This window comes from Myotis yumanensis, unplaced genomic scaffold (assembly GCF_028538775.1).
Source record: "Myotis yumanensis isolate MYYU_CA2020_CCGP unplaced genomic scaffold, mMyoYum1.0.hap1 SCAF_1, whole genome shotgun sequence".
Taxonomy (NCBI): domain Eukaryota; kingdom Metazoa; phylum Chordata; class Mammalia; order Chiroptera; family Vespertilionidae; genus Myotis; species Myotis yumanensis.
Genome location: NW_027223752.1, coordinates 160247573 through 160262604, shown reverse-complemented (window position 1 = coordinate 160262604; position 15032 = coordinate 160247573). Strand labels below are relative to the sequence as shown.

The 15032-nt window shown below is 44.0% G+C and overlaps 1 protein-coding gene across 1 annotated transcript in view; it reads left to right on the top strand.

The window, feature by feature from the left end:
* Positions 1 to 10558: 10558 nt before the first annotated feature.
* The window catches only part of ADARB2 (adenosine deaminase RNA specific B2 (inactive)), a 430335-nt gene continuing 425861 nt past the window's right edge, over positions 10559 to 15032 (top strand). Inside the window, exon 1 of the mRNA XM_070391134.1 lies at positions 10559 to 10927. Coding sequence (XP_070247235.1) covers positions 10828 to 10927 — 100 coding nt within the window. The 5' untranslated portion in view covers positions 10559 to 10827. The remainder of the gene's footprint in view (positions 10928 to 15032) is intronic.

Genomic DNA, 15032 nt, shown 5'->3' with positions numbered 1-15032 from the left:
GATCCCTGGTGTGTAGCCAATCAATATTCCACTCTCACATCCATGTTTCTCTCTCCCCTTACCCCTCTCTCTAAAAATCAGTAAAAAAAAAAACTTTAAAATGATTTTATTTTTCTACTGTACCTAAAGATTTAAAGACTCTAAATGGCAATATATTTAATAATAAAATGCAGCAATTTTCAGAAAAATAAATGGTTAATTTAGTCATAAAATTTTGAGTCCCTGTGTAAAAGTGCAATTATGGCAGTGCCTTGTTATATTCTACTATAGTTTTTAAAACAGTGTTAGTAAAATATAAATATACTTACAAATGATAGGAATCACAAAAATATTAAAGTTATTGAAATACCATTGTACATGTATGTTGCAAATGAAAGATTAAATTTTTCAAATTGCATCACTCTAATTTTCACTCTTTAAAGTAAATACCGTATTAGCATATTTCCTTTCATTTTTCTCAAATTGTTTCCTGGAAACCAAAGAAATTGAAAACATTTTAATAATAGCCCAAAGTGATTTTTTTGTCGCAATCTTTTTGCAAGAGAGCCCCAGAATTCATTATTGCTGTAATGAGGGGCCTCTTGACTCCTGGTTTTTCAGGGGTCTGGTGTCTTGTCCGCTGGGAGATGGTCACTGACAGGATAGATCAGCAGCCGGAGCTGCATTGAAATGCAGAACCAATGCAGCTGAAACCTGCCCTGGCTCCTGGCGGGCTCTGCTGCCACTAACAATTACCAGGGACAAGAGCACAGACCCTCGCATGGGCAGGAGGCCTGGCCCAGCGTGGCAGCTCATTTCGCAGCTCACTTCCTTTGTAAGACCCTGCCCTGTGATTCTCACCACCACCACCACCCCTCCCCTGCATTGTTATATGCGAGCATTTACACAGTCACACCTTTACCAAGTCCCCAGCCGCCAGCACTGGCAGTTTGTCAGGTCTATTGATTTCACTCAAACTGCAATTTACATGGATCGCTGTCCATGGTCCTGAGGAAATCCAGTCTCCCCCTGAAGAACTGGTGGTTGGCTCTTGAGGACCACAGGCCATCACGAAGGGCCCAATGGAAACCAGTGTAGCTTTAAACAACCTTGTGGTCACTATCTGGGGATAGCCAGGCCACTCCTAAGCATCATAAATGGCAGTGTGCCTTTGGAACTGGGTGCCACCTAGGACAAAGTATAAACAAAGTTATGAAGTATGCAGTGTTGAACTGTACTGTGGCAACAGAGTACACGCTCCTAATTAACGCTTCTGAGTGCAGACACTGTATAAATCTAGTTGCCTCAATGTATGAGATGAAAACATCTGAGTCCTCATTTCACAAATAAGGAAACTGAGGCTCATGAACCTCATGTAATTTGTCAACTTCACACAGCTAATCAGTGACTTAAATGAAATTTGAATTCAGTTCGGCTGGGCTCTAAAACCCACCATGCCACCTCCATATTCTGGGTCTCCCCCATGAACATGTCTCTGAGGAACTTGCTTGTTTCTGTTTGTTTCCCCAGCTTTAAGTTTCCCTTGTATTCAGCCCTTTTTCTTGGAAAGTTCCTGAATGATCTCCTTTTTCTTTCTGCATCCTTTCTTCTCCAAAGACTGCAATTGCCTCTCCCATTCCTTTTAAAATACGTTTAAGTGACACTTGGTGGTGAAGGGAAGGGTCTTATAAAAGGAGAGACATGAGTTAGTGAAGTAATCATATTCCCTTGGACCCCAGTGTATGCCAGTTCACAACTTACCCTGGGAAGAGGGAAAGGAGTTCAATCACATACACAGTGTTACACAGTGACAAGAAAAAAGTCTGACCCACTGAATGCCACGGATATACTCCCATGGTCACAATGCTGACATGAAAAGTGAACCTCCAACACTGCCCTCAGTGCAATGCCAGGAGCTCACTGGAACTCACCATTATTTAACAAATGCAAGCTTGTCATTAGCATGTGCCCAGCACTAGTCTAAGTGCTGTAACATTGATTCATTTCCACTTCACGGCAGCCTTATGAGGTTGGCATTTAGATGTTTTGCCTTCTGCTGATGATGAGTCTGCCAGCTCTGCCCAGTGTGCCCTAGACACCACACTCGGCACTGTCCTGCTCCTGAGTTGCCAAAGCCCCTCCATGTCTATGGACCTGTAAGGTGTTTTGTAGACAAGGGTGGGCTAAAGTCAATAACAATGTTTCCTTGTATTTGCATACAGCTTTCCATTGTTCCAAAGACTTTTATAAATCTCACTTCATTTAATCCTCACCATGATGCTTTGAGGAAAACATGCCTCCCTTGGCATGGAAGGAGGCCCAGGTACAGGGGTCAGCTCTCCCAGTGCAGAATGACCAGTGCAGAATGACCCCGTCATGAACTACTCCCAGGGTGGGTGTAGAAGTCCTGGATTGCTCTATAAGTAATTGGGCTGAGCACTAAACATATGAAGAAGAAAGCATGTGAGCAAGGTCCTGGAAAGATGCGCTAAACTCTGAAAGGACAGCTTCATGCTCAGAAAATGTCAGAGGTACCCCCAAAATCTCCAGGATGGTTTAAAAGTGGGAGAGCCACAATGAGGACTGAGGTCCAGAATTAGGTGAGAAGAGCAGCTTCACCAGATAGAGATTTTATAAGCTGCCTTTCTTTCACTTTGAAAGCAGAGGAAGAGCCTGGTGAAAGTGTCTATCATCTACCTGGTGGGCGAGTCTGCTCAGTTTTATCCTGCTGTAATTTCTTCTCTTGGCTCCTGTATCTCTTTTGTGGTGGGGATGGTGGAGTGGTGGGGGTGCTGCCATTTTCCATGGAAATGAGTGAGGGATGAGTTATTGTCCCAATAAGTAATAGTCCTAACAGCAAGGACTGCTCTGTGTGGGTCTAGGATTTTGATCACTAAGAGAAAAATACTTCATTTCATGGAATTTAGACATATGACCAACAAATGTTCATATTACATTGACAGATGACAGCAAAGCTAGCTATTGAAGAAGCAACTTTGTCACATGCTGGTGCACAAATGTCTTGTCAACAATTTATATTTCTTCCCAATATGTCTGCTTACCATCCATGAGAACCACATCTACCCAGTGATGGGATCATATAAAGTGGGTTTTGCTCTCAGTGACACCCCTTCCCTGGGAGCTGGCTCCTGTGACTGCTGGTGTCACTCATATGTAGACTCAGAAGGACAGCCTGGAGGAAGGACCTGTGCTGAGGGTCTTCATGGACCTCACCCGGAGCAGGGAAGGGCGATCCGGGCACAGCTGCAGAGGTTCTGGGAAACAGTGACCCAGAGCTGTCTAGACCCCAGTTTTCATCCATGTTCTGAACCTGATAAGGAGCCCACCACTATCTTTCTGGTAGTATTTTCCTAGCTCTTTCTCTTCCTGGACCAAAAGTAGGGAATTCCAATGCAAACTTTTAAAGATTTCTCCCATAAACGCTCAGAAGGTCCTGGCTCAAACCATTTGAACAAATGGACAAGAAGCCGTCCTTCTTCCTCTCTGCTTGTGACTATTGCAGGCAGAGGTAAGAAAAAGACCAGCTTAATAATGACTTAAGGTTTTATAACGTATGCACAGATTATGTCCCAGATAACGGGAGAACCAGGAACCCAGAGGAGGAAATGAAGTGCTTAGACTCTAAACATCCAGGTAGAGAATTAAAAATAACCCATTACATCAGCCTAGGCCAGTTCAAACTACAGAAATATATTCCTGACAAGCTTCCACCCCTTCCTTCCCGGTATTACATTGATTCACACAGCAAACCATTAATCCCATCTGTGTTTTATTTTCTTCCTTTCTTCATCCGGTCACACTACACTCTGGGGATATGATGTTGTTCATTTTGAAAATCACTGGTTCCAAGAGAAGATTTGGTACAGGGAAAAAAAGTAACTCTTTGAAACGTATTTGTTTAAGACACAAGGAACAATGTAAGGTAGAGTGTGCATTAAGCTTTAAATAGCGGTAAGTCTTTATGATTCAGTAAAACATCGAGGCTTTACATTTCAGAAACTAGCAACCGAAGGCATTTTAAATGTAAATGCAAATAATTGAATCTATCTAGGATATTGAAAAGGATTATTTCAGACCGTCATTTCTCATATCCTCCACAAATATTTGGTAGTAAAATACCACAGCTGACTCTTATGCAAAGGTCACAGAAATCATAAAACACTGATTCTAGACATAGTCCTGTGCTGGCAGGCCTACCTAGAAAACACCTTGTGTCTGTAGGAAGAAATGGAACCTGCTGTTACAATTAGCCTGGAGACAAGATTGAAGACTCAAGGTCACCTGAGTTACATAAGAGATGGGCCATGATGGCTGCAAGACCATTGGCTCATGGGCTCTTTTATCTCAAAACCATCCCGATTTGAATGTTTTTCCCTGGTCATGGGGAAAGGTGATAATAAACATCTTAAGTAACCTAAGCATTTCAGGTCCATGTACAAAAAACCTGGCATATGTGTTCTTATCTGATGTTCACAGCAACTCTGTGGTTATCTCCCCTCAATTTACTGAAGAGGTTCAGGAGGGTTAAGTGCCTTTTCCAAGACTAGACATAGTGAAATATATAAATAGAATTTGAAGTTTGGTCTTATGGTAACATTTTGGAGACTTTTCTTTTCTACTTACCTTATTTTCATTTACCTGTAGTGTTCATTTAAACAGGAATACAGATATTTCGATTTAACTTGAAAGTGTACAGTTGACCCTTGAACAACATGTGTTTGAACTGCTTCTCCTTGGATATTTTTCAATAAATGCCTGCACAGATTTTCATCCACAGTTGGGAGTACACAGATACAGAAGGCCAACTGCATGCATTGTTCTAAACCATTTTATATAGGGGACTAAGCATCCGTGGATTTTGTGATCCATGAGGAAGTCCCCAAACCAACTCTCCACAGATACTGAGGGACAACTTAAGATTTGAGGGAGTTAAAAGTTATACATGGATTTTTCACTATGTGGGTGTCAGCCCCCCAACCCCCACGTTATTCAAGGGTCAACTTTGGAAAAATTAAAAACAGTGATAATGACCAATAAAGAAAACTCTTTATGCCAAAATTATTTGACCACAATTATTTTTACCAAAATCATAATTGGTATATGTAATCAGCAATCAGAATTGCATGAACTCTGAAAAAAAAAAAAAAAAACTTTTGCTGTGTTCATTCAGGAAATTGATAAGTATGCCTTCAGTATTCTCTCAAATCATAGGCATGCCTAGGAGAAAGCAAAAGAACAAAGGGAAAAATAGTTCTAGTGAAAGCTTTGTCTAAAGAGCATTTTCACATTCAAAACACTTCCCTGGCCTGCAGACCTCTGTGCAGCCCCTCCATCCTCACCAGCTACTTCCATCCCCCAGGATGAGGGTGCGAATAAGAATGCATGTGGCACAGTGTGTCATCTTGATGTATGATTTTCTAGTACTTCCAGGGCTTGTGCCCAAGTCCTTTGATGTGAGTTGTTTATATAAGAACAGTGGCTGAAGATGAAAGCATGAAATATCCTCTTTATCTATGTCTCTGTTTGTAAAGAGTAACAATTTGGTGCCATACGTGATGATGTCATGAGTTGGCAAACAGGAATATCTTCGGGCCCCTCTGTTCTGTTCTGCCCCATCCCCCCGAGTGGAAATTGTCAGGTAAGGGAGTGGATGGTAACTAAAATTCACATTGTAAATAAGTCATATTAGTTTCTGTGGGCGTGCTTGTTTGTTTTTGGAAACCTATAAGAAACCAAGTGAACTAGATTTTTAACTGACTGGAAATACAGATATTCTGATTAATGAAGTGGAGTCATTGCAAGCTGTTATTAACCACTGGCACTGAGTCAGGAGTCCAGACAAGAACTCGCAAGAACAGGAAGAGAGACATGCGATTTGGTTAGAAGATGCAATCACTGTGACCACGTGTCTATGTGCAGACCTCAGGTTCCTCCTTTGCAAAAAACAAAAGGTGAGGTTGGCTAGGTGAATCTATGAGATTTCTGATACATGGTCTTTCTGGAATTTTGGGGGATATTCTAGCCAGGACTTTGGCTCTGCCTCTACCTAGCAATGAAGCATTCGTCCAGACACCCCAACACGTAGAGCCTTCAGGGGGAAACAAGGGTGATAAGGTTTTTCCTGTCCAAGGCATTGGTTTGTTCTAAGGAAGGAAGATAAACGAGAAGTGCGTGAAGGTAATAAATACATGTGCCATGCTCTGTGGCTGCATTTAGTAATAGTGGAAGCCACAGTTAGTGTTGCTAGCCAGTTGCTTGTTCCTATCCTATATAATAAAAGGCTAATATGCAAAGTGACCAAACAGTGGAACAATCGGTCACAATGACATGCACCGACCTCCAGGGAGCAGTCACTCAATGCAGAATCTACCCCCTGGTGGTTAGTGCACTCCCACAGGTGGAGTGCTGCTCAGCTAGAAGCCCTGAGCGGGGCTCACAGCTGGCAAGCGCAGCAGCGGTGGCGGAAGCCTCTCCCACCTCTGCAGCAGTGCTAAAGAGCAGCAAGCAGGTGGGCAGTAAGGAGTGAGGGGTCCCGAACTGCAAGAGGGTACAGGCTGGGCTGAGGGAGCCCCCTCCCCTCAGTGCACAATTTTGTGCACTGGGCCTCTAGTATATACATATGTATATATAGATACCCATAAGTATCTATAGGTATGTAGATATGCATTTCATTATAGATATCTAGATTAGATGTAAAGGCATAGATAACTAGATATGACTTATTCATGTGTTTTATATATGGAGAGAGAGAGAGAGAGTGAGCCAGGGGCCGTCACATCCGAAACAACCAAACAGACGACCGAACAGGCTGCATGGGGCGACCAGGCCAGCAGGGGGGGGTTAGTGAGGGATGACCAAGCGACTGAGCAGCAGGCTGCGTGGGGCGACCAGGCCAGCAGGGGAGGCAGTAAGGGGCTACCATTCTGGCCGGGGGGGGGGGGGGGGGATGCAGTAGTTAAGGTCGACCAGGCTGGCCGGGGGGGGGGGGGGCAATTAGGGGTGATCAGGTCAGTAGGCAGAGGTGGTTAGGGGTGATCATGCTGGCAGGGGGGCCAGTTAGGGGCAATCAGGCAGGCAGGCAGGTGAGCAGTTAGGACGTCCCCCAAGGGGTCCCAGATTGGAGAAGGTGCAGGCTAGGCTGAGGGGACCCCTCTATGCACGAATTTCATACACTGGGCCTCTAGTATACTTATAAGTCGTACACACACATATAAACTCACTGAAGCTCGGGGTCCCTACTTAATATATTTTCACATCTCAAACAAGGCTTGTAGAAATTACCAGCATCACTGAGCCTCAGGTTTTAGCACACAAACTATAGCAAAGTGCAAAGCATCACAGGCTGGACAGTTAGAAGGGTCTGAGTGTGGACTTTCACCTGATCTTGGTGACTTTGGGCAAGTTTCCTAAGTTCTCAACCTCAGCTTCTTCATCTGTGAAAGGAATTTAGTCTCAGTTCTTCTCTCAGAGAGTTTTTTGTAAAAATGAAACAAGATTCTGTATAAAACATAAACTTAGTGTTGCACTTTGAGCAAATGGCAAATATTACCATAATATCACTTTGGTGCCCAGCTCAGTGCTTGAACCACAGACATGTGGCTTCCCTTCATGGTTCTTAGGGTCTATGCAGAGATGGAAATTAAAGCAATGAACAAAATCACCACACATTATTACTGTGCAATTGCAGTTCTGATAAGAGCAATGAGGGGAACCTTGGGGTGCTGTGGTGAGCCCATGGGGAAGCCCCATCCAGTCTGTACTGAAGCCGCACCTTTCTTGGTGCACGGGTGAAATCTGGACTTGAGAACAAACTCCTTCCCTCCAGTCTGGAACCCCAATATCTGCTCCTCATCCAGCCCCCCAGCTGCCAAGTTAACTCAGGGTCAGGGTCAAAGAGTTAGGACTTTGCCAAGTTAACTCTTTGTTCTGTGGGAAGAGCAGGGACTGGCTCAACATGACTTAAGACACACATCAGTGACATCTCCTGATAGACAACAGGGTTACGCTGGCTCCTGATCTTCTTCCAACTTCTGCTCGTTGTCGTGTGAGGCTGCCAAGCTGTGCTGAAGAAACAGGCAAAAGGCAAAAGGCAAAAAGGCTCGCGGGGAGGATGGCAGATTGTCAGCATTGCTCCCTTTAAGCCATCATTGAGGTAAAATGTTTGTACTCATGAGTGAGCCTCTTGTTTGAAGGCCTTTCCTCCTGTGCCACACAAACATTGCCATACCCGCATTTTCACCTGGTCAGTTATGTAGTACTTTATGCAAAATACAGAAAACAGCACATATCCCTGCTAACATTGTTTGTATAAATTATACCAAAAGACAAACGAATGGAGGGAAGGTAAAGATTGGCCAAGATTTGATCTGAACCAACTTTCAAGTCAGGATCTAAACTAAGTGTTAAAATCTAGATTTCACCTCTGTTGCCCCAGCCCCACCAAAATCATAAGCAACATCAAAGCCAGAAGCTGTACTCTCTGCCCACCATGCCACTCTCCTAGGCAGTGTCTTTGCCATTGTGATGACAGGGATGTCGGCGGGGCTCTGAATAAACCCAATAGCTCAGAGGCGACTGCATCTGTTGGTGATGTTGCCTAAAACATCTTTCCCTGGTTTCTCAACTCGGGGACGCCTTTTCAGCAAAAGCTAAGCAGGGCGAATCTGGGTCAGTGCAGGTGTCTCAGAGGCAGCCCAGAAGTTTCCCAGGAAGAGTCCTGTGCTGCATTTCTGGATCCAGCTTATGCTTTCACATATTCTTTATGTTATACAGAGCACTTTCCAACATTCGCTGGGAGCTATCAGCAGCTTTAAGCTGTGCTGTAGGTGGAATGAAACTACTAAACGTGGCACAGACAAGAGACTGAGTTCGTTTGCATTTATTCCTCTGTGCTGAAACTTTCCCTTTGGTCTGAGGCCTATCCCATAACACATGTCCACTCTTTCCAAATTATCGGGTGGATTGACTAAACAAACTGAGAGTGGTTCAGCTCAGTGTTTGAACCACAGACACATGGCTTCCCCTCGTGATTCTTAGGGCCTATGCAGAGATGAATGCTAAAGCAACAAATAAAACCACCACACATTTTAACTGTGCAATTGCAGTTCTGACAAGAGGGATGATGGGTAAGAGTGATATGATTCTCGAGTATGGATAAATCCATGAGGCAGCACCATTAGTATCTCCATTTCAGAGATGAGGAAACTGAGGTCTCATTTACATCACTTGCCTAAAGTCAGGGCAGTGGAGCTAGGATGTGAAGTCGAATGTCCTTCTCTCTCTCTCTCTCTTTCAACCATGGGCCATGACCCATCAGCTCACCACACAACAATCAGAACATCCTCATTGCTTTCAATTTCCCTTAGAGAACTTATTTTTTTCTTATATGAAGAAAACAATCTGGAAATTTCCAGGTCCATAAGGAGCTTGAAAAGGGTGCCTGTAAAGTAGTAAATAACAAAAGTGTTTGTGTGCCATTTTCATATCAATGTGTTAATGCTTGCTAATGACTTTTACAGTGGATTTTTTCCAAACCATTACTATTATAATTAATAGCTTATGTGATTTAAATGCAAAATGCAATTACGACTGGGTTCTTTTCCTTCTTATACTCCCTTCGAATGTTTAGGGTTCCATAACTATAGTCCTAAAAAAAATAGGATAACCCTGAATAAAATATGCAAAATGATTTCAATTTGCAAGTCACCTCCTCTCCTAGTAAATATTACTTTCCTTCATCCAAATGTTACATTTGGCATGAAAACTATCCGTTGGCAGCACTGGCTATCTTTCATTTCATTGTTCCCTAAACAGAGCAACCCTCTGAAATCCCTCTCCTTAAAAATCAGACTTGGACCTGAATACCTAGGTCGTCTCTATGCAATATTTCTCTTTTGCGAAAGGAACAGCCTAGGGACATAAAGGGGGTGGGGAAGGGAGCAGAGGAACAGGCAGACTCTAAAAATGAATACCCCTAACAGCTGTCCCGGGGGAATTGCAAATCTTAGTCCCCTTCCGAGGAAGCAAGGTCTCGGAATTTCTCAGAGAGGCATCTCCCCTTGGACACCCCAAGCGTTGCAATGAATTAACTCGTTAAAACTGTTTGGCTGGAGAAACACTCGCTGCCTGTTTCTGAGAGGGCAGGAGCACAGTGTGCTGTCCGCTGGAGCCTGGATCCCAAGGCAGACCCCTCCTGCCAGCTGCCCCGCAGGCTGTTCTCCCGGAGAGGCTGGTGCCGCCTCGCGCTGTCCCTCCCTCGGTGCAGCCTCCTTCTCCGCTGGGTCCTGGGCAGCTCCCTCCATCCAAAGGGGAGCTGAGTTTGCAAGCTGACAGGGGATGCAAAGGGCTGGTGGTGCTGATGTCAGAGCCAGCAGACAGTTGTGATTGGATCTAATTAGACTTTGCAGCAGCAAATAGACAGGCTCCCTGCGTGATTGGCTTCAAAGTGGCTGGTGCCCCACAACTAGCAGAGACGCCAAAGTAGAAACCCTGCGTGCAGTGCCCAGACCAGGCGCGACTGCCCGGAACAGAGCGGACCGGAGCGCCCAGACTGCCAGCCCGCCTCGCCTTCGCGCTCCTCTGGTCCCTGGAGCGTGGGCACTCCTGGCTCAGACCGCAGGTTTGCAGCCCAGCTGGAAACAAGTGCCAGGACAATTGGCGACCGGAGGAGAGAGGGGGACCACGCGAGCGCTCTGCCCTAAAAAGTGAGCCGGCTGCCTGATTTGCAGAAGCGGAAGCAGTTAGCAGAGGCGGCGGCAGGCAAGAGCAGCGAAGGTGAAATTGGTTGAGAAAGGATTTCTGTCCTGATCTACTTGCCGAGTTTCAGCCATGGCATCGGTGCTGGGGACCAGCAGAGGGTCCGGGGGGCTGAGCAGTCAACTCCGATGCAAGTCCAAGAGGCGGCGGCGGCGGAGGTCCAAGAGGAAAGGTAAGGACCTGGTGGGCAATCGGAGCGCCTCCCGCTAACTCGCCGCTCTCCGCGTCCTCGGGGCTGGGGGCTTTGCCTGTTTCGGAGGCTTCCCTCGGGATGCTGGTGGGAGGTCAGTGCCAAGCAGGGACGGCCTTGGGAGTTCAGACACCTTTGTAAATGGCTGGGGGCGTTTGCAAGCCCAGAGGGGCCGTGACAGAGCAGTGGGCTCAGCAGAGCCTTGGCTAAGAGCAGGTGAGGAGGAGAAGGGGGCGGAGGAAGGGGCCGCTTGTTCTCCTGGAGGGTCGTTCAGTCCCTGGTCACCTGGGCAGTCAGCACTGCCTCTGACCCTCCGGAGGCACCTTAGCACTCAGTGCCCAAGGAGATGTGCACCTAAGGCAGCTCCCCTGAAAACGAGGTATGTGGTCTTGGAGGAAGGAGTGGGCAAAGCGCTGGCAGTCGCCTCCCCAAATTGGCTGACAGTTTGTACTGAGAGTGATTCCCGGTGTTTGTAGACACTGGGACCTGGGGAGACACAGGCTCATCCCGGGAACATAAGCGGAAATTGATCCACGAAGGAGAAATAAGCATTCCAGCTTGTTAGTGGGGGGAATCGCAAAGCAGAAGAGGAGAAAGAGCAGCTGAGGACAGGCTACCGCTGACACTGTGGTGTGGGTGCCTTCTTACCCATATTCCTGAAGATCGGCTGCCCTGAAGTTAGCAATTCCATCTCCAGCCCAGGGCGTCCGCAGAGGGGCCGGTGTTAAACCAGCAATTGCTCCAAGTGGAGAGGAATGTTCTAAAATGCCAGCACAACCTGCTTGCACGCCTTGTAAGGATGAAAAGTCTCCCGCTGCTGCCCGCCCTTCCCAGACAGCTCCTTGCCCTGAGTCTGCAGGAGAAAGTTCCCTTCTTAGCGTGATTTGAAATTGTGTTGATTATTTTTTTTTAAGAAAGTGACTGTAGAGCCCTAGGAGCCGTTGGAAAGACACAACTAACATGTATCAGGTTTCCCAGATTGGTAGGGCTGAGGCTGTAAATGCTCCCCGGAGAATGTTCACCGTCTCAGTGGCCTAAGAGAAGTTTGTGCCCCCTCTTTTCCTAACGGCTTTCCAATAGTCAAGTCCTTCTTCCAACAACAGAAATTAGCCAGGCAGTTTGAAGACATAATGCCCAGGTCAAACAGTCATTCATTGTGATGGCATGTCAGGACCGCAGGAGCCAAGTGACAACTTCCCTGCGGGACCTCAGAGCTTTGGTTTCCGAACGAGCTTGATTCCGTAATTCTAGTTTAAGGGAGCTGGTCAAATGAATGCCGGCCACTCACTTTGTCACCTGAAATTTTATTTAGAAACAGATCTGTTAATGTATTCCAAAAACAACACGAACACAAAGTGGCATCAATATTGAGAAAAATCACAGAATTTTAATATTGAGTATAAAACTTTTAAGAGGGAAAAGATGACATTATCTTATGGACTTTGAGTGTTTGTGTTTCCCAATGTTTTTGTTTAGTCTCTTTAAATATATACAATTGAAGAGTAGGAAGTAATAGTTCACAATAAAGCAATTCTATAAAGCATGTACCGATAGACATCGGTGCCTTTCTCCACATTCATTTTTCTTACTTTTGAATAGTAGTCATGCTGGCCGAGAAAGCATTCATTTGGGGAAAGAAAAACAAGAAACCTGAAGGAAGATTTCATTTGTTAGAAACTTAACTATAACAATTCCCAATAAAATTCTGATAGGCAAAATTGCTATGCCTTGGTTATATTGAATGTACCAAGTCTTTTAATTCTCATAGCCAAAACCTGGAGGGGGAAGGTAGTTAGGATGATATACTGATTGCTCTTACTCATAGATATGTGTTTGGGGTGGGGAGACGGATTTCCTGTGGCATCTGCTGAGAGCTGGCTTGTCAAGGAGGACTGTCAAATCAAACTACCAGACATTCACTTTTTAGGGGAAAGCTAACGATGTAAATGATCAACTTAGAAGAAAACATAGCAATTATGGGACGTGTTAAGTGTTATTTGCATTTTCCTGGGAATGGATCAGTGTATGTATAATCCCAAGTGATTACAGCTGCTTGGTGTTTTCCCCCTCTTCCACCAGGACAATGGTGAATTTAAATTATGTTCTAATATTCATGAATCTTAACAACAGTAAATGAAAGGACTAATCTCAGCCCTTAAACTGATCTAATATTATAACTCTGTCACAATTTACAGTCCGGGCATGTGTTGATGGTGGTCAAGGAAGGAATCTTAGGATAGGCTCTATTTGTACCAACAGAAGCTGCTGACTATGAGCACCAAGTCAGGGCTCTTTTTACATGTGAGTAAATAAGTTGAGATAAATGTTAACCTTTTTTTTGCCAATGGTACTTATTTTACCGCCTAGTCTAATGACCAGGAGTCATTTTGCAAGGGGCGTTATAACTTTTCGTTTCCCAGTGCTGTGAAATGCTGGCAGCTCTTTATATGCACCCTCCAAAAGTGGCTTTGGGATGGTTTTTTAATTACCCCTTTTATTGCCCAAAGAATCTATGGGCTCTGAAATAAAAACTCTGTATCTACAGCTGAAGTGTGGAATTGATACAATACTTGTATTATTAATAAATATGATCCATAGCCTCAGAAATGAAGTATTTTCCTGCCCTGGGTGTTTTTTTAGTCACTATACCACACAGGAAGTTGTATAATCTTTAAAGATCAAAAAATATATGGAGAGGAAAATGAACTTACTACCAGAACCTGCATTTCTCTCTCAGATAAACTTTAAGGGAGACACTCAGAGTGGACCTCACCCACCCACCGGTTAATTCCCTTCTGCTTTTTTATCAAGACCGAGTGCCTTATAGTTTTTGCATCTTCTCTGTGTGCTATTTTTTAGTTGAAACTTTCTTTTTTTAGAAATTATTTTGAATGATTTATATTTTCTGTACAAATGAGAAATGTCAAAATTTGATTTCTGTGTGGAAGAAAAACAGGCAACTAAAAAAAAAACATCTTGAAAAATACAAGGAAACCATCTAATTTTTACACGTGTGGTTTAGGAATGTCCGATTGAATCCCATGTAACATGTGAGAGACACGTTGGTTTATTCTCTTCTGTTTCATTCAGGGATGTTGGCAAAATGCTGAGGCACTGGCAGTTTATAGAGACTCGACTGTTCCCTGATCTCACTAAATGCCACAGAGCTCGCGTTTTCGTGTTTCTCAGGAAGAAACCTAGAGATTGCTCTTTATTTCAGAGTCCTGGGTAGAATGACGCGCAACCAAATCTATATTGTGTGGTCCTGTTAGAGTAGTCTGCTGATATCTGAAAGAACTGAACCTATGGGTATTACAAAAGTGTATATTTTAACCCAAGATAAAAAAAATAAAGATTTAAGGTTTTTGTAATTAATATCATCTCCACTGGGCAGAATGAAAGGCTACGTTCATCAGAACAGTATCGTATATAGAGAAAACATTTAAAATTTTACCAATTAATCTCTGAACCTTTGGGTGCCTTTAGAATAATAGTCCGAGGCCTTTTGTGGTTGTATTTTAAATTATTATATAGTACATATATTTTGTTTCATATATTTTTGTTCTTTCTTTTATGAGTGTACTTTTCCTAAAAGAAGCTATGCATTAGCATGAAATACATTCTGTAAATAATCAATGTATTTAAAACTGGATTCATTCATATATATAACATGTAAAATGACTGAAGGTTCTGGAAAAATATTTAAAATCACCCTTTTAATATAAACATATTTGGAAATGGGTTGGGAACTAACACCGATTTAACTAGTTCCATGCTATAAACAGGAGAATAGGATTTTAAGTAAGGTGCATCCATCATTAAAACCAAGGGGAGAAAACTGGGGATAACTATTGAAATGCTGTATAAACAATCCTTTGTAAGTCAGTCTAATTGAACTTGAGCATCAGTGCATGACTTTTCTCTTTTTGAGGCATTAGACAGCAAAATATGGTAACTTAAAATTTAGATATTGTTCCAGGGTGATTGGCTACACAGAGTTTTAGAAAAGTGAAGCCGAATCTCGGAAAAGCCGTCCAAGCTGTAGCTCTGTGAAAGCGAGCTGATGAGTCAGGGGGGCGGGAGAACG